The 24,177-nt window shown below is 49.0% G+C and overlaps 1 protein-coding gene and 1 long non-coding RNA gene across 5 annotated transcripts in view; one reads left to right on the forward strand and one right to left on the reverse strand.

Annotated features, from left to right (window-relative positions):
* Positions 1 to 5,075: 5,075 nt before the first annotated feature.
* LOC138923086 (uncharacterized) lies at positions 5,076 to 23,860 on the forward strand. 2 transcript variants are annotated; one of them, XR_011436214.1, is made up of 3 exons: positions 5,076 to 5,601; positions 11,275 to 11,359; positions 11,963 to 12,214. It is a non-coding gene; the product is annotated as an uncharacterized lncRNA (long non-coding RNA). The 2 variants fall into 2 exon arrangements; XR_011436213.1 differs by lacking the exons at positions 11,275 to 11,359; positions 11,963 to 12,214 and adding an exon at positions 23,542 to 23,860 and having other exon boundaries at positions 5,140 to 5,601.
* WDR11 (WD repeat domain 11) overlaps positions 13,069 to 24,177 on the reverse strand; it is a 57,425-nt gene continuing 46,316 nt past the window's right edge. For 2 of the 3 annotated variants that reach the window (XM_070259686.1, XM_070259691.1), the window contains 10 exons: positions 22,183 to 22,291; positions 21,220 to 21,282; positions 19,958 to 20,023; positions 18,971 to 19,151; positions 18,225 to 18,320; positions 17,544 to 17,709; positions 16,933 to 17,030; positions 16,128 to 16,273; positions 15,250 to 15,330; positions 13,069 to 14,031 (listed from right to left, as the gene is read on the reverse strand). In XM_070259686.1, the coding sequence (XP_070115787.1) occupies positions 13,875 to 14,031; positions 15,250 to 15,330; positions 16,128 to 16,273; positions 16,933 to 17,030; positions 17,544 to 17,709; positions 18,225 to 18,320; positions 18,971 to 19,151; positions 19,958 to 20,023; positions 21,220 to 21,282; positions 22,183 to 22,291 (1,163 nt within the window). In that variant the 3' untranslated portion in view covers positions 13,069 to 13,874. Of the gene's footprint in view, positions 14,032 to 15,249; positions 15,331 to 16,127; positions 16,274 to 16,932; positions 17,031 to 17,543; positions 17,710 to 18,224; positions 18,321 to 18,970; positions 19,152 to 19,957; positions 20,024 to 21,219; positions 21,283 to 22,182; positions 22,292 to 24,177 lie in introns of those variants that run through there. The other variant, XR_011436211.1, reaches the window with a different exon arrangement.

Consider the following 24,177-nt stretch of genomic DNA (forward strand, 5'->3'; position numbering starts at 1 on the left):
GCTGGCATCGTTGGTGCCCATGGTTCTCTCTGATCATCAGCGGGCAGCAGAAGGGAATGTCTGCAAAGCGTCGTTCAGGCAGCTACAAAGAGGAGGCAGAGAGCCTGGTTGTGTAAATCTGGTTAAGAAAGAAATTTCTGGGTCCAGAGGTGCAACTGAAGCCCTTCTTTTCTTTTTAGAAAAGTGGGTCCTTCCCTGAGACAGCAGACTCCCAGCAAAACACACAAGCTGGAGCCTCTGCCAGCCGCCCGCAGCCAGGAGAGGACGGCAGAGGAGAGTCACAATTCCTATTGTTCTAGGCAAAGAAGCAGGGCGCCAGCCCCACCGCGTGAGGTCCCCGAGGAATTCTGGGTCCTCGTTTTGGTCCTCGGTGTTATATTAGTGCCCCAGGGCTGCTGTGACCAGTTCCCACACTCCCAGTGGCTTCAAACAATGGCAGTTTATTCTCCAGAACTGCTGGAGGCCGGACGTCGGAAATCAGAGCGTGGCAGGACCCCCCTTTCTGTGAAGGCTCTGGGGAAGAATTCTTCTTGCCTCTCCCAGCTTCTGGTGGCTTCTGGCATTCCTTGGCTTGCAGCTGCATCGCTCCCCTCTCTGCCCTGTCTTCAAGGCCGTCTTCTCTCTGTGTGTCTCTCTGCGTCCTCTTTTTGTAGAGGCACGAGTCCTGGTTCGATGATTTCATCTCAAGATCTTTACTAATTACATCTGCAAACACCCTATTTCCAAAGCACGTCCCATTCTGAGGTTCCAGGTGGACACGAGTTTCGGATGGACACTGTTCACCCTCCTACAGGAGAGTCTGCGATTCCAGCAGGTGTCCCAGTGTCCTCGGCACAGGCCCACATGCACGTCCATGGCTCAGGCTGTGGGAGGATGGCCGTGGGCTCTCTCTTTTCTGGGCTGACTTGAGTTTATCACAGCCTGTCTGAAGGCCCCGGAGCACAGGGGTGGCCCCTGCCCAGCATCACGATGACTTCATGAAAAGCCACCAGCTCTCATCTCCCAGACACAGCGTTTCCATTCCATTCTCAATATTGTGTTAGAATCAAGTTGCCTCAACAGCTTACAGCTTAAGGCTGACACGCTTTAACTAACAGAGGTCAGTCTGATGACCAAAGGGAGGAGGGAGCATTTGCTGCACCAGATCCCGGCTCACAGAGGGAGGTCTTCCCAGGACTCCTGGCCAGGCCACTGGTTCTCAAGGGCGGAAGCCAGCAGCGCCCTCGCCCTGTCTTCAGATCCAAGCTGGGTCTTTACTGACTCATGGGTTAGCCTTTGTTCCTGTCTGGGAACAGGCCGCTCTCTCAGTCGGGACTTGCTTCTCCATTTAATGTTCTAATGGCTTCAAGTGGCTTCTGCAGGGCCCAGTTCACCCCTGGGAGGCCAGCTGCCAAGTTGCTGGGGATTTGGGGGGAAGTGGGGGAAGGGGAGCAGAGGGGTGGGCCTGGAGGCAAGTGCAAGTCAAGGGAGCATCCTCTCTGGAACTTTCTCTGCAGTCTCCCTGCTCACCCCGCCCCCCCCACCCGCAACTGCAGTGTCCCCACCACTAACAAAATCGTAGGCCCTACTGGTTTTAGTCTTTGGTCGTAATGCCTGGGCCCGCAAGGGTGTTCATTGAATTTAATCTCGCCGGGACTCCCAAGGAGACCAAAGAGGGGAAGCTGGCCCTGAACAGAAGCGACTCGAGACCAAGATTCCAATGACTAGTGAGCACTGAGGCCCCGTGCACGTGAGGAACGGGCCCTACTGCTGTAGGCGGAGCAACGCTTTGCTGTGCTCTGCAGGAGAGGTGATGCTCCAAGGCCGTTGATGGCGGGATGGAGCAGAGGCTGCGGACCGACAGCTGCTGTTCCACTTCCTCCGAGGCATCTGCTGTTCCTTTAAGGAAGACAAGACAGAGGTGTTCTTCAGTAGCTTCCGTATGAAAGGAGAGCACCCCAGACCAATGTGGTATAACTTGTTTCACTTTTGCAAATAAATCTACCTGCAACATCCCAACTCCCAAAAAGGTTTAAAAACCATGTTGTTCCCAACAGAGCACAGCTAAGAGGACAATCCTTGAATTCTTGCCCTGCTGATTGGCGGCCCTTCCTCTGCCGAGCCGATGACTAAACCCAGCTTCGCCCCAGGTGAAGGGAGAGCTCAGGGCTCCGCTCAGCTGAGGACTGGATCGCTCCGATTCTCCCGCCTTTAGAAAGCTGGGGAGCGTGGACGTAGCTCGGACAGAGGGGTCAGGAAGGCCTGGGTCTTGCATCCCAGCTTTGTCACTTACTGCTAGGGTGACCAACTGTCCTCGTTTGCTTGGGACTGTCCTGGTTTCAGCATTGAAAGCCCGGTGTCCCAGGAAACTCATTTTGGGGCAATGCAGGATAGCGGGTCACCTTAGTTTTTCTCAACATCTCTGAGCGTTAGTCTACTCTTCTGTGAAATGGGCAATAATATCTACCATGAAGCCGTGGGGATGAGATGGTCCATGGCTTTGTGCATAGACGGAAGCTTCGCTCCCAGAGAGGCAGGGATGGCGGGGCTCCCAGCAGGCACTCACTCCCCAGAGCAGGCCCACCAGGGCCTCCCAGAGGTTTCCATCATGACCCACTTTTACATGGCCTCATATCCTTGCTATCCACTTGTAGCTCACCCAGCTGCTTCAGGTGGGGACACTGGCACCCGGGCACAACCCCAGGAGAGGGACAGGCAGGGAGCTGCTGAGGCATCTCTGGGGGCTGGAAGTGCTTTCCGACGGCTGGAGGGCTGTTTCGAGCAAGAGGGACCAAGGATGCTCAGCCTGGCCCCAGCGGGCCTGAGAATGGCTGAAATCTCAAGGGAAATTGAGTTTGGCTCAAAAACTTGTTGAGGGGGAACAGGGTCCTGGGGAGATGGGGCTTTGTTGTTGTTTTGTGTTTTTGTCATTTTGCTCCTTTAATCAGCTGCTGTGTCCTTGAAGCTTTGAGCTGGTTCTGTTTCCGGTGGTGGCTGGAGACTCCATAATTCAGCTTGGGGATGCACTCTGCTCCTGGACAAAGTGGCTCCAGGGTCCTGGGGAACATTGCCAGGGACAGTCCTTCCACCAGGCCTTGGAAGCAGATGGGGGTGAAGTTAAGAGATGCTATCCATTATTGGCAGCTACGAATTTACATGGGGTCCCCCAGGATAGGGAAAGACAATGAGCTCTGTTACCCTCCCACGTGGGGTTCAGAGGTACTAGAAGAGACTTAATGAGGACAGGGGCCCTGAGGGGCCACCAACCTGCAGGGAGGGAGGGTTGTTTGGCTTGGGGCCCTGGGCTTTGGGCATAAGAACTGACCGGGCAGAGCAGCACCCACGCCCCGGATCTTTCCCTGGCCTGGTCCTCCTGGTGCCATGGCTGTGCCTGGGGAGCAGGCTGCCTGGGTGGGCGTCCAAGCCAGGAGTCTGGGTGCCTCGTGCCCAGGCTGGATTCACATGCTTTGACATGCTGGGTGGAGAATCCCAGGAGAAGACGGGGCTGCTGGGGGCCCCAAGTCCTGGCACTTCAGAGAAGAATAGCATCAAACACTCGTACGGCACCAGGTGCCAAGCACGGTTTACATCACTTATTTTATCCCCTCAACAGCCCTATGGGATAAGTGCAGTGTGTGACCTCCCCCATTTGGCAGATGAGTAAACTGAGGCACAGAGAGGCATAGCTTATTGTCCCTTGGTATACAGCACGTGAGTGACGGAGTTGGGGTTCTAACCAGGTGGTTTGATTCAGAGTCCTGGTTCTCTCTCAACCACCGGGCTAGGCCCCGCTGCCCTGTGGGCTCTCTGGAGTCATCTTGCTGTTGCCTAAAGAGCGTTGTGGTGGTGGGAGCTACGAGTAACACCTGACAGCCTTGGAGGTAGTGAGCACCCCATCACAGGAGGTGTGTGAGCAGAGGCAGGATGGCCACTTAGAAGAGACCATGGCAAGGCTGTCTTTCCACCCTGGGGAGCCTAAGAAACAAAAGAGAAGGCAAGCTACAGAGGCCTGTATTATTCAGAGACCCGCAGGTCTAAGAAATCTCACTGTGTGTGTTCCTTCCTCAGGGTTGCTTTTGTTTTCTGGTTTAAGTGTTTTTGTTTTTTTCTTCCCCATGAAGCTTCCAGGGCTGGAAGAAATTTGATGATCTAAATCTCAGCTTTGTGTATATACAAGACACAGTTTCTCTCTGAGAAAAGACATTAAATCTTTTTGCTTCAGCTAAGATCAGATAGGGTCAGAGAGAGCCCCGAGGCTGTGTTCTGGAAAGGTGGTGTTTCTGTGGCTCAGGTGCCAGCCTCTGCAAGGCTCAGACCCCTGGGTCACCCCTTGTCCCCTGACGCCACATGCCAGGAATTCTGTTGCGAGTGTGGAGTCATTGCTTTGACCTCTGTTTAGAATCACATCCATACCCAGCAGTCCCTGTGCATCTCAGGCGACTGTGCCCACAGCAAACACTGAACCTGGACCCATGGGATGCTCACAGACAGCATGGAGGCAAGGAGGGGAGGGAGGGACAGACGGAGGGCAAGAAGAAGGGAATGAGGAAGGAAGGAAGTTGGGAAGAGCGAAGAGGGGAGAAGGGCATTCCTTGTCAAATGTGTTTAGCTGGTGTTGGTTGAAACCCAGTTAAGCAGGATTCTTTATTGCAGGACTTCTCAGAGCCTTTAAAGTGTTGATGTGCATGGTGAATCTCCAGGAGGAGGCTGTAGAATGTCTTGTTTTCCCAACTTATTTGATCCCCCCTTTTTAATGGACTTTGTTTTTTAGAGTTCTTCTCTTCTCTGAAGAATATCTGGTGGGACCAGTGTTCCTCGGCATTTCCTTTTGGAGACAATATTCTAAACTTGAACTGTCACCTCCACATTACAACCTTTACTCTCCGCAAGTGTGTATTTTCCTTCCGCAGTATTTATGGTGTAGCTGCTGTGAGCCTGCACGGACAGCGAGGGAGGCTCTCAATGACTCATCTCTCCCACTGTTTACTGAGCTCAATCCAGAAAAGTGCTGGGCTTTTCACAGCCTGTGCTCCACGATGGGCGCCCAGGGCTCCGCAGCTCCCTCCCTCCTTCCTCGGGGGTGAAATGTGGAGCTCAGCCCAGGCCCAGGGAAGGAGGGCCCTTTAAAGTTCCCCTCCCCCTGTTCTCTCCTCCCTCCTCCCTTCTCTTTCTTCCCTCCTCCCTTCCTCTCCTCCCTTCCCTCCTCCCTTCCCTCCTCCCTTCCCTCCTCCCTTCTCTTCCTTCCCTCCTCCCTTCTCTTCCTTCCCTCCTCCCTTCTCTTCCTTCCCTCCGCCTCTCCTCTCCTCCCTCCCTCCTTTCTGGGGCTCCAAGGCTGCTCCAACATCTCCCAGGGGCTGGCCCGTAAGGAGCTGTTTCAGGGCTCGGTGCAGAGGGGCGCTCAGAGCCTGATGGAGTGATGAGCGTCTCCCAGTGCTGTGGACGGCCCCAGACGGCCCCAGACGGCCCCAGACAGCACCTGCCGTTGTCCCTTGGAGGTGGCTGTGAGGCCCGCAGGCTGCAGGGCAGGGAGAAGACCCAGAGGGTGGGGATGGCTCCTCCCATCCCTGGTGCAGGACCTGGAAGCCAGGTCTGAAGGCAGGTGGGAAGATGCACTCCTGGCAGGTAAGCAAAAGGGAGCCCTTACTCTCCCCGTCTAGGCTCACATTTCCCCGGGGTGGGGGTAGGGGTGTAACGAGCACCCCTGGTTCCTCCCCCAGCTCCTTCCTGACGGTGTGAGGCTGGTGGGAACCTGGCCACTCCTGGGCCACACCGGCAGTTACTGCTCACGAAAAAGCAGGCAGGTGACCAGGCGCTGTTCTCGCCTGGCCTCCCTGGGTTCCTTCAGTGGAGCCTGCAGGACGAGCAGGTGTCCCAAGGGCACCTGGAGGTTAACTAATGGGAACACTAATGATGCCCTGTCCTCACTTGGCTCTTTGGGCTGAGAACGCAGAGGGGAGGAGGGCGAGCTCCTCTCCAAACCCTAGCTGCGCACAGCTCCCGTCAGGGGCGGGGAGGCCTCCTGATTCCTGCTGATGACTGTCTCCCCCGAACAGCCCGCAATGAGAGCCAGTGTCCATCATGCCAAGCTCTGTTCCCAGAGCTTTACAGAGGCGCTGTCATTAAGCCCCTTGCACAGACGAGGAAACTGAGGCACGGGGTGCTAACTTGTCAGGGATCACACACCTGGCAAACAGTGGCGCCGGGATTCAGACCTGGACCCGCTCGGGGCCCAGCACGTTGCCACCTTAGGGAGGCGAAGCTGGCAGAGCTGCCGGGAGGGACACGGCGTGGGCAGAGCAGGCAGACCCCAGGGTCCACCCCCAGCAGGGACCCAAGTCCTGGCTTTTCAGGGCAGGGCTTCCTGTATGTCTGACAGATTTCAGAAAAGAAAATACAAAGCAACGACACGTGATTTTCCTTTCTCAAAAGTACCTTTTTGTGTATTCATTGGCTACAACAGAGGAGGTCGTCAGACTCTCTAAACACTCCAGTTAGTAAGTTTTCAGAGTTGTATTTAAGCAAAACACCATGTGTGTTTGCTAACAGAAATGAAATATGATGAGAAAGAGGCGTGTGAGGGGGCTAGTTCTGTGACATGTGACAGGAAACAAACGGAAACTTTTAAACTGGGATTACCCAACACCTGTCGGTAACCTTTCTAGAACATTCTGTGGAGAGTCAGGCAGGCCTGTGAGCCTGTCAGGCAGTCAGGTGGGAAGGCCTCTGGGGCCTCAGGGGTGAGGACTCTGGCTGGTGCTGGGCTGGGGCTGCCCTGAGCCCTCCTGGGGCCCTACCTCTCAGCAGCCAGGTGGCTGTACCCTCCGTGGGTCAGACCCTTCCTCAGGGACCTAAACATGTGGCTGTCCCCCATCACATGTGCTGAGGCTATCTCAGGCTTGTACCAGCCTTGACTCAAAGCCAGCCCTCTCTCTGGCTTTTCCCAAAAACCCAGTCACATCAAGCATGTGGTGGATTTCATAGTTTTATTAAAGATTTGTGGGGTCATGGGGAGAGCGCGTACTGCACAGGCCGTGGCACTCCCAAGAAAAATCCCCATTAGGTGTGTCTTCTCTCAAGGCAGCTCCATGACAGCACTGCCAGGGGGCGCGTGGAGCAGAGGTGGGCAAGGGACCCGCAGTCCCCAGCACACGCTCCCAGAGACGGGTACTCAGCACCTCACTGCGGCCCGGCTCCCCCCTCCAACCCTGCTCACCTGCCACCGGGCTCAGGAGGCAGCCCTCCCCAGGCAGGGCTGGTCATGAAGAAGCCCCAAATTGTTTCTTGCTGCTGCCGCCAAGGCAGAGGCTCCCAGGACCGCCCCCTAGGGAACTCTGACCTTTCTGTCCCCTCCTGTCCCTCTCTGCCTGCCTTCTCAGGCTGCTGGGGCCACTCTCAGGAAAACTGAGGCTGGGGGGCCTCTGCATCCATTCCTCTCCTGGACGACAGACGGTCCGCACATTTTCACACTGATGAAGGGCTCGTTCACCTGCAAACCGGGCCAACAGGACGAGGGCTTGGAGAAGGGGCAGAGGTCCCACGGGGTGGTGGCCAGGCTCCCTTGCCCCTGCACAGCTTCCCTGCCTGGTTTTGTCTGAAGCAGGACATGCAGGCCAGTCCTGGCCCCGAGCGCTTCATGCCTGGGAAGGAGTCAGGGCTTCTGCACAGAGACGGCCTTAGGCACACTGCAGACCTCACGTGGCCCTTCCTGGTCTGAGGCCTTGGCACCTGGCTTGAGTCCACTAAGCAGCACAGGCTCCTGGGCAGGGGACAAGGGGCAGGGACCCAGGGAGCACCTTGGTCAGGAAGGAGCCCCCCGGTAATTGGTTTCCGGGGGAGCTGCTCTGACAAGAAGATATTGCCAGCCTCACTGGGACAACTTTGGCCTCTCCTGTTCCTCTGCTGCCCACCAGGCCCCCTTCATTCTGTATCCCTCCATCCAACATTTATTATCCAGGGCTTTCTACGTGCTGGACCCTCTTCTGGGATCTGAGGATTCAGGAAAGAACATGACAGACCCAGCCCTGCCCTCCTAGAGCTGACAATCTAGTGAGCGAGCCAGGCAAAAAACACATCAGGAAGGGGCCGGCTCCGTGGCCGAGTGGTCAAGTTCGCGCGCTCTGCTGCGGCGGCCCAGGGTTTGAATCCTGGATGCGGACATGGCACCGCTTGTCAGGCCACGTTGAGACGGCATCCCACATCCCACAACTAGAAGGACATGCAGCTAGGATATACAACTGTGTACAGGGGGAGTTTGGGGAGATAAAGCAGGGGAAAAAAAAAAAAAAAGACTGGCAACAGTTGTTAGCCCAGGTGCCAATCCTTAAAAAAAAAAAAAAAAAGAAACACATCAGGTAATGTTGGGGTTCCGGAGGAAAATGAAGCAGGTCAGGGAGTAGAGAGGGATGGGGCACTATTTATAAGAGCTGGATCAGGGTTGGGCTTTCTGATGATGAGGTGACATTTGAGGCGAGGTCTAAAGGAGGGAGAGAGAACCATGTGAAAGGCTGGGGAAGAGAGCTCCAGGCAAAGAGCACAGCAAGTGCAAAGGCACTGAGGTGGGTCCATGATTGGCACGTTCAAGGTGAGACAGAGATGTGGACCTAGGTAGGTCGCCAGGGGCCAGATTGTACAGGGCCTTCCTTATAGACAGGCCATGGTAAGGACTGGATTTCACTGCATGTGCGTTGGGAGCCACCAGAGAGATGTGACCATTATGTGTCTAAAGCATCGGGCTGGCTGCTTCGTGAATGGACGAAGAGCTGACAGTGGAAGCAGGGAGATGCCAACGCTGCTAGGTTCCTGGCTCCAGGCCTGAACTTCCTTCTCCAGTGCAGTCGCTGGGACCCACCACGGTGGTCTGCGGGACACACAGCCTCACTGCCGAGCAGGGACCCTTCCCTCCAAGTCTGTCCCTCTTGCCTTGGCCAGCAAGGCTGTTTTGAGAACACAGCTCCCCTGCTACCTGGAACAGCTGATGGGAGCCACTGCCCGGTTCTCCGGTGAGCACAGCATGCAGGGCTGGTCCCTCACTGTGCCCCCCATAGGGGACCAAGCAGCTGGTCCCCTCACTCGGCCCACCCAGCCCCAGGGGACATTTTCCAACATTCCTGAAAGGTGGAGCCAGCTGCTCATGTTGCTTCAAGGGCTATTTTCATGACCACACCTTTTTCTGTGCTGTCTCATCTGCTGGGCACCCTGGGTCCGTCCTGCTGGTCCTGACTGCACCCATCTTCCAGGGCCAGGCGAAGATACCTCCTCCCCGGGGGCTTCCAGGGAGTCAACCTGCTCCCTCTCCTTTCTGAACCCCACTGCGCCCGCTGGGCCCCTCTCCTGGTCTGTCTTCCATTGTTTGCTGTGTCCCCTTTCACAGTCATTCTGAGGGTTCTGTTCAGACCTCCCCTGGTCGGGGGTGAATTTCCCCGTGCCCAGGGCTACTCTGTACCTCTCTGCTCCCTCCCAGCCCCAGGCTTCCCTGGCTTTAGGGAACTGCCTCCCACAGGAGTCCCTGGAAGGTGGTGGCTCTATACATACTTGGAGCCTGGTGGTTCCCACGGGCGGGCATGGGGCCGGGGATGGTGAGGCTGCAAAGGGCTGGGATGTAGGAAGGTGATCCTGAGTCTCAGGCAGGAGATTGCTGTTGGGGGGGGATTTTCCGGGAGGAACTGCCGGAGGCCGACCGAGCAGGTTTCTAGACGTCCCTCAAGGAGAGAGAAGGGGATCCACCTGGCTCCACATCAAGTTCTTTCTGCTCAAAAAGTTTTCTCCAATGCCAGAGTGGGTGACATTAGAGATGTTAGGAGTCACTCTGTCCTCCTTTTCTCTCTCCCGCCCACTCACGTTCTAATCCCGGCTCCCGCTTGTCTGTGCCACGCAAGCAAGACTCCCTGTGGTGAGTGAAGGGTGACAGTCTCATCCATCTTCCAACGAGCAGTGAGGCTGACAGACGGCACACGTTCCTGAATAACTAGTAAGGATTGGAGCATCCTCTAGACTGACAAGGCCTTGCACCTGTCGTCTCTCATCGTTCTCTCAGCCACCCTGGGAGGTCGGCAATATTAGCATCATTTTATAAATGAGGCTCAGGTGACAACTTGCTCAAGGCCAGGCCGCTGGATTGCAGGGACGCACCGTCCCTACTCCTTCCCCTTTGCTCCCGGTCTCTGGCACTGGTGTTCAGAACCACAGGGCTGAGTGGGTTCCCAGGGGGAAAGAGCAAAACCCGAGGCCCGGCTGAGTTACTGTGAGCCAGAGTGTGGCTCTGGCGGGCCCTCTGAAACATGCAATGGCATCTCTAAAAGCAGAAGCTTAGATCAGCTTCTTAGCATCACTGAAATTAACTTACGTTGGGATCTTGCTAGAATACCAGCGCCTAGGACTGCTCTCTAGCTACTTAATGGGACCTGGTAGATTTTCCTTGGCTTAACTCTTGGCAAAGTCTAGCAACTTAGGACAAGCAAGGGTCTGTCGTTCAATTAAATTCCCAATTGATATGCATTCCAGAAGAACACTGGGAAGTAAGCCTAACCTGTACAACTAAATTTTATTGCTGGACACATAGTTCTTAAGAAAACGATCTGAGTCATTTCCCCCCAAATCAGCCTGAAGAAATCTTCCGTTTCTTAGGCCTTCCTCCTTACCTCACTCCCTTCCACAATGTATCTGTGCAAACTTACGGTTTGCCAATCTCTTCCTTGAGCTTTCCCATTTGACTATATCGCAGACTCGTCGGGCCTTCTCTTCTGATCACTGCTCTACAGTAGTGCCCACGATGGCTTCGGACGTAACTATTTTTCATCTTCCACCCTGCCTGAAGCATTAGGGCTTAAAAATGATGGTGGAATGTCAAAGATTGGAATAAAGTGAGGGTCTTAATAGAGCAGAGCACATTAGGAGGTGTCTAGAGTAGAAATGAGATTTGCTTAAAAATGATGATAATGGGGGTCGGCCTGGTGGCGTAGTGGTTGAGTTCGTGTGCTCTGCTTCAGTGGCCCAGGGTTTGCGGGTCTGGATCCCGGGCATGGACCTAGCACCCCTTGTCAAGCCACACTGTGGCAGCATTCCACATAAAACAGAGGAAAATTGGCACAGAAGTTAGCTCAGCAACAATCTTCCTCAAGCAAAAAGAGGACTGGCAACAAATGTTAGCTCAGGGCCAATCTTCCTCACAAAGAAAAAAAATGCTGAGAATGAAACAGTTCTTGGATTGAAACTTTTCTATCATCTATTGCTGTCTTCTATCGTGGAACTGTCAGGAATAAGAGTAAGGTCAGCCTGGGTGATTCATGTTGTACGTAGTTTCCTAGACCCACTGCCACACGGACTTGGGCCTGTGAAGGAGCTGGATGGGATGAAGCTTGCAACAGCATCTTCCTGAAAAGAGGTAGGTTCTGGTGCACCTAGTCGTAGACAACTCGCAAAGGGCCTTACACTGCCCTGTACCCAACAGGGCAGCTGGACACCTGAAATTTCACCACAAGGAAGCATTTTGGACCCGGAATAGGAGTGGATAAACTCGTTCCTGTAAAGGGGCGGACAGTAAATATTTTAGGCTTTTCAGGCCCTGTGGTCTCTGGTGCAAACCACTCAACTCTGCTGAATGAAAGCGGCCACTGACGATGAGCGACGGGCATGACTGTCATCTAGGACAGCTTCTTAGCATCACTGAAATTAACCTCACAGGCATGAGTCACTTACCAACGGAGAGACGTTCTGAAAAATGCCTCATTAGGTGATTTCGTTGTTGTGCAACGTAGAGTGTACTTACACAAACTTAGATGGCAGAGCCTATTACACACCTAGGCTATATGGTACTGATCTTACAGGACCACTGTCATATATGTGGTCCATTGTTGACCGAAATGTTGTTATGTGGCGCATGACGGTATTTATACAACAGGCAGCGAGCAGGCCGAGGTCTGCGGGCTGCAGCTTGCAGGCCCTTACCCTAGAGGGACAGTCACAGCAGAGGCCCGTTCTTGTGCAGCTCCCCTCGCCTGCCTCCACGTCGGTTCATCGTACTTGAGTGACGACTGCCATCTCAACCAGCTGGACTGTGACAAAAGCCCAGGCGCTCAGTCTCGTCCGCTCCGCAGGTTCCTACCGAGCTGCCGTGCCTGGTCGTCTCTGTTCCCACCTCAGGCAATGCCCCACTTCCTATTTGTGGCCTCACTCCAAAGCATATTTAATGTTCAAAATGCCGTCCTCTGGAATAAAATTTCTTTTTCCTCTCTACTTACTAAGACCAGTATTCTTTTTTCCTTTAGCTAGTTGATGGTTGAATAAATAAAATACATCTGGGGGCCGGCCCCATGGCCGAGTGGTTAAATTCGTGCGCTCTGCTTCAGTGGCCCAGGGTTTCGCCGGTTCGGATCGCGGGCGCAGACATGGCACTGCTCATCAGGCCATGCTGAAGCGGCATCCCATGAGCCACAACCAGAAGGACCCACAACTAAAAATACACAACTAAGTACCAGGGGGCTTTGGGAAGAAAAAGGAAAAATAAAATCTTTAAAAAAGTATATATATACATATCTGGACAGTGATTTAAATAATAAACAATACAAAGAGAACTGTGTTGGCCTATGGCCATCAGAGACTCTGTGTAACCTGCCTAGGCAAAGGAAAGTGAGCGAGGCACAGGACCAATGGAAGGATCCTGGGTTTGTTAGGACATTTAGCCAAAGTGTCAGCCTGGGAGCAAGCATTCCTGGAACAGGTCCTTCCTCTCCATGGGTCTCAGCTCCTTGCCTAAGGGGATAGGAGCTACGATTCTATCTAAAAATCAAACCTCCTGGTGGGTGTGAGGATACGTGCCACCCTGGACCTCTGGGAAGGAAGAGACGGGAATGCCATGCCCTTGCCTCGCCCCTGGGAGCTGGGGCTGAGCCCTGCTCCTTTGGGAGCCCAGAGGCAGAGCTGCCCAGGCACGGGGCTTCAGTCCTGCTCTCTGTCACACCCCGGGAATTCCCACACCGGTTTCTCTGGATTCAGTGAGTGGCCTGGACCTCGGGAGGTGGGAGGTGGACTGACTCCTGAGAAGCCAGCACAGCACCTGGCCTCACGCGCAGTGACAGAGAGAACACAAAGGCCTGGCTGGGATTTCCTTTTATTTATCATTTCTGTAGGTTATAGACATTTAAGTTCTCAGCAATAATTTATAATAGTAACATCTCATATCTCAATTGTTGGAAGAACATAAAGACAGAAAAAGCACAAAGAAAGACTTCAAAAAGGAGGTTACTATAACATATCACAGGAGTTAAAATTCAAAATATCAAAGACTCCACATATCGGAACAAAACATAAAGCCTCAAATTTCCCCGTGAGCCTATGAGCCTGAAATTACAAAACTCAGCAACTGCCTAAACGAGGGAGGCAACGGTTCTGTTTTCAGGGTGAGGAACAAGGAGCGCTTTGGTAAGCAGTCCTTCGCGTGCAGACACTCTCGCTCTGTTGTGTCTCGAATGACTGCATGTAAACACGGGCACTGCACGCATCTGAGAACAGGTCTCACCAACTTCTTCTACTATAGATTCGTCGACCATCTTTAGTCAATGAGAAAAGCGATTTAATCACTTGAATTTTAAGTTTAAAAAAATTAAAAGTATTTCCAGGGACTCTTAAAGCTCAATCTCCCAAGGTATAAAATGTTGTACGTTTTCGAAATCTGAAGCCCTCAAGTTTTTTTCTCTGAGATAAATACAGGACAGAGAAGCTGCTCCTAATAATGTAAATGCTCACATACTGTGCACGCATAGCCTTAGAAGTGTGTGAAACAGCTCACGAGGACCCTGGAGGGCATCCTCATCAGTCTGGACCGTGACCGTGACACAGCCAGGCCGACTCCCCGCCCGGCCCCGCTTGCGAGGTCAGCTTCCCTGGCACTTATTAACCTGTCACTCTTCAGCCAGTTCTTGCTTGGGGGATTCCAGCTCATTCAATAAATCTCTGCCAGCCGCTCCAGCTTTCGAAGCAAAAAGAATTGCTCCCTGTTTAAAACCGAGGTTCTTCAAACTTCGGGCATAATCTGCATATATGGCAGACACGAGTTTCTGTAAGCCAGAGTTAAAGGAAAGAAGGGCAGAAAGGGCGTGACCACACTCCCTCCACCCAGGATCCCGCAGGCAGGGAAGGAGGCCCAGCTCTGCCGGGACGCTCAGGAGGGCAGCACCGGGCCAGTGCAGGCACACCTGCTCTGGGGGAGGGCAGTTCCTGGCTGGGGAGGCCATGGCTCAGTCTGCAACCAGCTGAGCCCAAAGCTTCTCCTTTGCCTAGACGACCCAACTAACGTCCTCCCAGTTTCTCCACGACCTGAACACAATTAAAGACCGGAACAAGACAGAGACCAGCAGAGAGACTCACATGCCCACCCTGGTGCCATCTGAAAGGCTGAGAGGCTGGCAGTTTGGGGGCAGACAGAGCCTCAGTGAGGTTCTATTTACAAAGCCTGCCCCGAGGCAGCAGCTGCAGACAGCTGGGTGCCGGGTCTTTAGACGCCCTGCTCCACTGTGCTCTGACATTCAAACGCTCCTTCCATCTACAGTCAACTTCGCCAGTGTCTAGATACTTGATGTTCAGTAAGTTCAAGCTTAGTTTAATTTTCTGTAAAAAATATACAGAAAACCAATATCTGACACGTAAAGAGGCCACAGCGTAATAATTCAAGAAAAAGGGCAGTGAGAACAAGTAGGGCTCTGCAAACACAACAAACTGGGGGTTGTATTCTCAAGCCCATTCTTTTCAAGGAACAAATGTGACTCAAGCGATGTCTGGAAGAAATAAAACGCTCCTGGTTAGAGGAGGGTTAGAGGAGTGACACCTGCATGGCACATCTCCTTAAGTGCTGTGTCTTGGTCGACATTAGATTGTCGCTGTGGGTAACAGTGTGTCCTTCTTTCTTAGTTATTCCAATATGTATTTTTCAGATAAATATAAACAATTTTACTCCATGGAGTGCATTGCTTTGAAATGATACTATTTTAAAGTAGCAGGCTCTTATACATTTCCTAAATTATTTTCTTTTTCTTTAAGTTCAAACAAAACATTACAACATGTGGGATCCCACCCCTCTCAGTCCTTCCTGCCTCCCGGTCCAGCTGAGAGCGGACGCCAGCGGTGGAACGACCTTCTTTCCCTCCCTTTTCTCCCTCTTTCCTGGCTTTGGTGAATCAGAATATGGATCCTTCTTGATAAAATTTAGTTCCTGCCCAGGCAGCAAGACTGAGAGGAATTCTAAAACCCACTTTGGCATAAACACCCTGGCAAAGGATATCTGTGTCCCCACTGACTTCGATGGCGCCATACTTGAGACAAGCTTCCACAAACAAGGCAGCTCTGTCGAAGTATCTCATGCTGCTCAACAAACAAAACAAGTGTTAGGCTTGTGATTTACGGCATTTGGGGTAGAACCATCCAAGGGCACATTTCTACGTAAAGACTTGTACCCATTTTCCCTGGAAACCCGAGTGCTACGTAAGTTGCACTAGTACCTTCCTAAGCCCTGGCTTACAGAGGAAAGGAGGGGACAGTACTCATGTCTCCAACCCTGAGCTCTTTTTTATTAATACTTAAAAAAAAATGTGAAATAGTTGAAATACACAAAAATGTACAGAGATAGAACAAATATTCAGGAACCCCCTGTGCTGATTTAACAAGCAATCTTTTGCCCTATTTGCCTCAGCCTACCTCCTTTAGTTTTAAATAAACCAAATGTCCCATAACAAGTGAGGGGTATTACCCTCCAAGATTTTCAGAGGGGACATCTCCAACTCACCACTTTCTGGGACCTTTCCTACCGTTCTCCGGCCTTAGTTTCAGTTGCTCCACTGAAAGCTGAATTGTCCCCAATTCTCTGAAGACTTCTTTTACATTCAGACTTATTTTACATACAAATGTAAATTACATTTATATTACAGGTCCCTGTTAGGTCTGACTAGTATGTTGGTAGGAAAACAACATAGCTCCTAGACCAAATGAGGAATGAATAAACAAGGACTCTTCCATTCTCTCTAGGTTTTGTAATAAACCTAAGGTATATGCTTCTCCTTTCACACCACACATGGAGTCCCACCACCCACCCAACAGAGCCTCGAGAATATGGCGTGATCAGGCACGGCCCTCCTGACCAGCCACGGGACACGCGCGTGTACCTGTGAAGCGTCTCGGCCACGCTGGAGAAGCAGCCCAGGGAGAGGAGGACCAGGAGGGCCTTGGACTTCTGGTTGACTTGCGGAGAGCAGAGGTGGTCGACCCACCGCTTTAACACATCTGCGCACTCTTCAGAGTTCAAACGGACCTGCGAGGGAGACCAAGTTACAAAGACATCCTGCACTACACAAAGGAAAACAGAACTCAGTAGAAACGGCATCTGCTCCAACGAAGCAAATGAGAGGCTCTGCTTTATTAGCACACTGCCCTGACGCAGCTGCTGACTATGAACAGGAGTGAGAAGAGCCTGAGCCTGAGGGAGGCAGGGGCCCGGCAATGCCTCTGGGCTGTGGTCAGGGCTCACACCCCAGCAGGGAGAGCAGCCAGCTGCTTTCACTTCCATGCAATCTCCATTTTTCCATTAGAAGAAATGTAATTTATACTCATAAAGAACAGGAGGATGAGAGTTATAAGAAAATATTTGCAAAAGAGCTTTACAGTCAAAAAACACTTCATAATCATGAGTCAAAAGTTCAAAACTGAATTTTTCTTTTCTTTCTTTTTTTTTTTTTGGTGAAGATGATCAGCCCTGAGCTAACATCTGTGCCAATGTTCCTCTATTTTATATGTGGGACATTGCCACAGCATGGCTTGATGAGCAGTGTGGAGGTCTGTGCCTGGGATCTGAACCCACGAACCCCGGGCCACTGAAGTGGAGCACTTGAATTTAACCACTATGCCACTGGGCCAGCCCCAAGACTTAAGTTTCTCTCCCAAATGCTCAAGGCATCATCTGGAATCACCTACTTTTGCAAGCCAGGCAGCCCGGTTCCACTCGCCGTACGTCTGCAGGTAACGGCAGGCATCTGCAGCCTTGTCTATCAGGCAGAGCAGCTGAACCCCCTCTGGAAGACAGAACAGCAGCCCCCTCAAATGACACTGTGGCGCTGTCTCTGACAAGCCACTAAAAAGTAACATCACCATTTGACTTCATCTAGTCTTGTGCATTTCATACCTACTGAAGACATTCTCAACTTAAATTTTAAAATAAAATATTAAAATAGAGTTCTACAATGTTGAGTTCTACCACTCAGGCAACCAGGGCAGGAAGCACAAATGTAGTCCAGAAAATGGCCAGTAAACTCTCTCTCTCACTGGTGTTCATTGTTTTAATTTGCCTGGGTTTGTCCAATTTATGCTATTATTTTGGTAATTATTAATAGTACCCCCTTTCACTCTTAAGTGTTCTGGTTTAGACGATAAAATTATATGGCCATCGTATAATTGGCTAGCAATAATCTATTTTTCTCTACCATATACAAAAAAAAGAGAGAAATATCCCTAATAATCACCACTTTGCTGGGAAGGGGCCTCATTTCCCAGAGTGCTGACGAACATGCCCACAGAGCGGGCCTTACCTGCCAGCTTGCCGTTGGCAATCATATTAGTTGCCACCAGCTTTATGGTGCTCTGGGAGGGGCCCGATGAGGTGACAGTTGTGACCAAACAGGCTTTCAGCGAATCACAATAATAATGCTGGTTGTCTGCACTTGTTTCCAGTAGCAACTGCACAGCTCTGTCTGTCTAACAAGAGAAACAGTTCTTCTAATTCTGAGACCATTTTCCTCCAACACAACGTCTTTTAATTCAAATTTGGAATGCTGAAGTCTATTGCTGAAAGGCGACTTTCACTTGCAAAAGCTGCTCATGAGTGCTTTGTTTCCGTATACAAAACTCAACAGAGGTGCTGCACCGCTTCTTGGGACAAACGGAAAACCACAGCCTGGTTTATGTCGGTGCTCAAGGGACAGCTTATTTTAGCTCTGTACCAGTCAATTCAGAGACACACAACAAAACAAAACAGGCTTCATTTGACCTCAAGGAGGCCAAAATCATACGCTGGTTAACCACACATTTCCGGTGTCTCACAAGGTCTGTTGGTCTTATTTTGAAAGTAAGCCTAAATTTACACTTATACTTCCAGGGACGCACTATCTCACACACACACACATACACACACACACACACACGTGATGCTCTGAAATACGAATCAATTAGCAATTCCATGAAACATCAAAAGACTTATAAAATTGCCGTACTTGACCCAAGAGAAGTAGCTGGTCGGTACATTTCCTTGTATGATCATAAGTTGACCGTTTTACTTCCTGTAGATTAACCCTCTCCAGCTGAAATTTCTACAGTAGGAAAAAAAAAAAAAAAAGGAAGATTTTGAGCCTGGATTATAAGACTTGAATTATTTAAATTTTACTATACCTAATGAAGTCATTTTAATAAACATTACTTTGACTTCTGAGGTCTTAGATAATCAACTTTACAGAAATCCAACAATTTAGTAAGAATTTGAAAAGAAAAAAATGTTGAAATGTAGTATCATTTGTATGCAAGTCTGCCTGCTTACAGAAACTGGCACTTGAATAGAACTGGATGAAAAAACCCTGTGTATTGAAGTACTCTGCTGGAGGTTAAAGAAATTATGAAGCTATGTGTCTATATACAGAAAAGTAAATTCAAACCAAGTGAAAGAAATATTTGTTATTTGTAGAAAATTAATAAAGAGAGAAAATTAAAATGAACCCTCTAAGTTAAAATGTTAAGAGAAAGAAAAAATTAAAAGACTGTAATAAAATTTTAATGTGTATTAAAAAACTCAGTGAGCGTTTACGAACTTTTCACGTCCTGAGTCAGGCTTTTGTAAGCTAAAGTGCCAAGGGACTCACTTCTCCCATGTGGACCTTAACTTAGTTCGGAAGTTTCCCAAATTTAAGATACTTACAAAGACCTAAGTAATCAAGACGACAGCTTTAAACTCCAGGAAGTGTCCTACCTGAAAGTAGGCATTTTCACAGAGGACATCATAACATATGTCCAGTGGGTTGGTCACCCTGTGGTCCCGAGGAGCAGTCTCTGTGGTGGCTGGTGCGCTGGCTGGCGTCTCCCGGCACAAGCTGTGCAGGTAGTGGGCCGCGACCGTCCAGAAGTGCAGCTCCGATTCATCGCCGTAAAGCCTGAGGGGGGAAACCCACGTTCCCACGGAGCGCACACAGCCACTCGCGCCTGGATGGGGGCTGCCCACCGCAGCCTGAAGTGCTGGGGGCACAGTGCTGCCACATGACAGACATGAAGTGCTGGGGGCACAGTGCTGCCACATGACAGACCGTTAGGGACACTGGGTGTGCCTGGCAGGGTGAGGAAGGGAAGCAGCAAGTTCTCCAGCCCCGTTACTGTCTCCAACAATACGATGGCCTGACTGCACAGGGCCCGTGCCCACGCAAGCCTCTCTCTGTTCTGTGTTAAGAGCAACACGGTGGTTCTGAAGCCTGGGCCACTGTTTACCCACACGCCTTTCAATCTGGACCACAGCTTCGCAGCAAGGAACAGGTTCCTCTTTGTAAGTCACTAGATAAGGTGTGGAAATAATTTGCAATTCATTCTTTGGGGAAAGGAGGGAAATGTCTTTTTCCTAAGGGACAATTCTACAATAGTGAGGAAGCACAGGTTATTGCTTCTAAATCTAACATCGGTCTAGTTAAGGACAGGCCTTTTGTAGTGGATACTTTAAAACACATTTTAAAAAGCTGTCTGTAGGAGGGACTGTTTTCAATAGGGAAGCTCTAGAGCTCACATTTAAAATATAATTTTTTCCTATTCCTATTACTACTTTCAAAATTAATTCTAAGTCAGATCTAAAGGAGGAACTGATATATTTTTCCAAAATCTAAGAGTTGCTTGGTCTTAGCTAAAAAACCCTTAATAAGAGAAACAAGTTAACCTGAAATTCTGTCTCTTAGACAGAAGTCTCACACAGTGTTACCTTGAAACGAGCAGGCACCTCTGCAAGAGTGTGAATTCCGGATCAAGCAAGAGTTTCTTTATGTCACTGCAGACAGGAAGCCAGGCAAAAGCAAGACAAAACTTTTGAATCAAACAATAAAACAAGGAAATGAATCAATATACTCTTGAAATGGAAAATTCCACTCAAAGGCTATGTTTAGAACTCAGGAAAGAAGTTACTTTGCCATGACCTTGAAATTACAAAAGCTTCATAGGGCTCAGAGGGTGTCTAGGCTGGGAAGTAGAACCATCAACCACCACAGGGGAGGGAGGCTCTGATTCTGGTTTACATTCTTGCAACAGTTTCAAAAACTCATGTTTTTCAAAATATGAACAGCTATCTGATTATAGGAACAAGAACGTCATTGTTGATAAAATGATTTTGCTAATCAGGAATAGTATATGGAGAGGATGCATTCAGAATTTATTTTTGAAACTATTCCAAAAATAAAATATTTAAGGAAGAAAGGCCAGTGTTTTTATAAATTGATAGTTCTAAAACATCCAAATATAGACTATTCATAAATCAGGGCAGGGAAGGTACTTTTTAAATCTATTCTTTTCCATTTAAAAACAAATGTTAACCTTTGGATACAGAAAACAATCAAGTAATTATTTTGAATTTGACATCCATAAAACATTCTATTATGGCTAATTTATTAAATATTATAATTATGTGTGACAGATTCTAGATTGCAAAAATATATTGTTTTACCAAGAACTTCTTGTAGACTCATATTTTTCTACTACCTTTGCAATATTATTCTCAATGCATACTTTTAAAAGCTCTTGGCTCTAGAGAGCACATTAACTTCTTAGGCAGCACTGTGTGCACACAGCGCCTGACACAGAGAGCCTACTTTAGAAGAAGGAAGCCGGCACACAAGAAGCGCCCTGCGCGTGCTCTACTCTGAGGCTTCACAGGGGACCTGTGGTGGAGGCAGGCTGCTGCAAGGACACTAACACCACAGCTCCTGCTCCTGCCCGGACACGAGACCAGAGCCATCTGATACTTCGGAACTTGTGGAAGACAGATGTTCTGTCACTGTAACTATTAAATAACTACTTTTTCTACAAAACAAAGATTCTAAAGGGAAATAAACTTCTGTGAATAGAATGGTTTCTCTCTGGGCCACTAGAATTTTCTAAAACACAACTTATTTTAATTTTAAAAAGCCTAAATTATTATATTTTTCTTTCTTATATTCTCATCTTCTAATAAAACATAGTTGGAGTGCTTACTTAGACAATGAATTCAACTGCTCCTGAAGGAGATTCTTTATTTCTTCATTTTCTGGATAATCACTGTACAGAAAAGATCCTGAATGAGTTATCTCTTCACTTATAACCATTTATTTCTTCACCGGGAAAAAGTTGTGGTAATATAGAAATAACCTCTTTGAAGTCCTTAGTTAAAAACCTAGTTATAGATCAAAATACCAACAGTCTACTCAGGAACCCAAGAATTATCACTAATAGCTGCTTCTACCTTAGTGAAAACAAAGAAATGAGTAAAGACAGTGTCTCTGGCTTTCAAGAAACCAGAAAATTTATCAGAGGGTTCTAAAAACTACCATGTTTAGATTCATGTTAATAAGGAACTTGGTGATAACTGAAGGAATCTGCTCATTCCACTCTGCAAAACGGACGTTCCTTTCTCTCATTCATTTTCTCATTCATTCATTCCTGGAGAATAGAGACCTCATCGCATTACTACTTTTTTGTTCCCCAACCCATGCCTGCCTGTGCACTCCACATGGCTTAAGTTCAATGACACTTGTGAGTTTAACTAACAACCACTAATAAGTTTCTGTGAATATCTTTTTGCAATAAGGCAGGAATTGAGATTTATAAAACACAAAATACCTCTGCAGTAGGCCTATTTTTGCTGCTTTTAAAAAAAATTTTCAGCTTGGCCCCAATTCCTCTTGGCCTCAACTGGCCCTCTTCATGGTCATTATGCCACAGCCATGTTTAGACTGTGAGAGGTCCACGCAGCCTGTGTGCTCACAGCTGCCAGACACCCACTTTCATGAGGCCCCAGCAGGGAAATGAGAGGCAGACCAGGATTCTTTCAGTGTGGCTGCCACCTCTGCCTCAGCTTGATTTTCAGGTTCCTTGCAGTACAGGCCACTCCTGATTTTCATGGGTGTCCTATAACCCCAAGAAAATTAAGAAAGGAAAACAAAAATGGAAAAAACTTACACATGAGAAATGTCCAAAGAAAACTGTCCATTCCAGGGCTGGTGTAACAAGAAAGCTTTCAAGGCGAGGGAGGCCCTAGGAACAAGCAGGTAGGGGCACCACACAGGCTCTAGACAAGAAAAAAAAAAGTTGTTGTTTTTTTTTTTAAAAGATTTTATTTTTTCCTTTTTCTCCCCAAAGCCCCCCAGTACATAGTTGTATATTCTTCGTTGTGGGTCCTTCTAGTTGTGGCATATGGGACGCTGCCTCAGCGTGGTTTGATGAGCAGTGCCATGTCCGCGCCCAGGATTCGAACCAACGAAACACTGGGCCGCCTGCAGCGGAGCGCACGAACTTAACCACTCAGCCACGGGGCCAGCCCCAGTTTTGTTTTTTTAAAATAAAATAAAAATTTATTCTACTACGAAGTCAGCAGAGAACAGGGTACAACATGGGGTGGGGGGAGAAACCGTGAGACTGCATCTCCTATCCCCCAACATGCTTTCACCAGGCGACTTCACACCCACTAATGATCCTTGCTTGAAGCAAGTATTACGATAGGAGTTGCAAATTGGTGATTTTCTAATTCTGTCTACATTTATCAGCCATCACTCTTCTGTACACATGAGCTTTCTCTTCTTGCCCACATCCCCTTCTCTCTCTTTGAATATTACTATGGAATGATAGACTGTTTTTAAAAAAATCAACACTGATATCAATACTACAAGTATTCTTGTGACGCCCAGGCTGCCCCAGATTTGATAATGGAAGTCCCTCGAAGCTGGTTTCTGTATCCTTATGATAGGTTGTCATTGGTTTTTCAACCCCTCCTTAATTTCTGACTCATCTTGCACATTTTCTGCCTCTGTTCTGGAACAAACTGTCTAAGGAGCCCTGGTTCTTTTCAGTCAGGAAATGGAATTTATAAACCAACATCTGGGTGCTAAGACTGCTCATTGCCATTGAAATGTCATTGCTTCTAGGCCTTAAATTAGTGTACAGAGCCAGAAAATACATTTTCTTTTAAAAGTCATGAATTTATACTGGCCCCTCCAATTCAAACCCAGTCCAGGAATGCTCCTCCTCATCACCTCCTACTCCACTTATGTCTCCCTTTTCCCTCAGCAGGAATCCTAGTTCCCCCAAATTGCAATTTATTTACTAGTTTGTTCCAGCCTGTAATATGCACAAAACAGTTTCAGAATTATTAGAGCCACTGTTAACTACTCAAACATAAAGTTCAAAATTCCTCTGCAACTGCTCTTTTTCTCAGAATATAAAATGCTAAGGTGCACAGTGAGACTTCCGTTTGTGTGGTTATGGTACCAATCGGTTGTACTGTTAAGTTCAACTGTTTCTTTTCTTTTCTGCATGAGGAAGACTGTTGCCAAGCCAACATCTGTGCCAATCCTCCTCCATTTTGTATGTGGGATGCCACCACAGCACAGCCCAATGAGCAGCATGCAGGTCTGCACCTGGGATCCAAACTTGCGAACCCTCGGCTGATGAAGCAGGAGTGCGCAAACCCAACCACCACGCCATCGGGCTGGCCCCAAGTTCAACTGTTTCTTGTGTTCAGTTTTAGGGTTTGCTTTTTCTTTCATCCTTCTTGTTTTCATTGTATTTTTTGAATATGTAAAACATTTAAATGGTTCAAAAGTTGAAACTATAGAATAAAGGTATACTCAGAGAAGTTTCAGTCCTATTCCCACTCTCCTCATCTTCCTACCTCCTATCCATAACCATTTTCTTTAGTTTCTGGATTATTCTTTCTGGAAAGTAAGTAAATGCATACACAGACTGTCGCCACTCTAATACACTTGCATTTTTCACTTACACATATCCCAGATAGCACTCTATGTCAGTTCACAGAGCTATTCCTCATTCTACTTTACTGCTGCATAGATTGTTTCATTGTGCAGAGGTTCCCAAATTTATTCAACCAGTTTCTATGGACAAGTAGTTACTCTTTCCAAAATTCTGCTATGGTCCTATGTGTGGAGGTACATGGAAGGT

Source organism: Equus caballus, chromosome 1 (assembly GCF_041296265.1).
Source record: "Equus caballus isolate H_3958 breed thoroughbred chromosome 1, TB-T2T, whole genome shotgun sequence".
NCBI classification, from domain to species: Eukaryota; Metazoa; Chordata; class Mammalia; order Perissodactyla; family Equidae; genus Equus; species Equus caballus.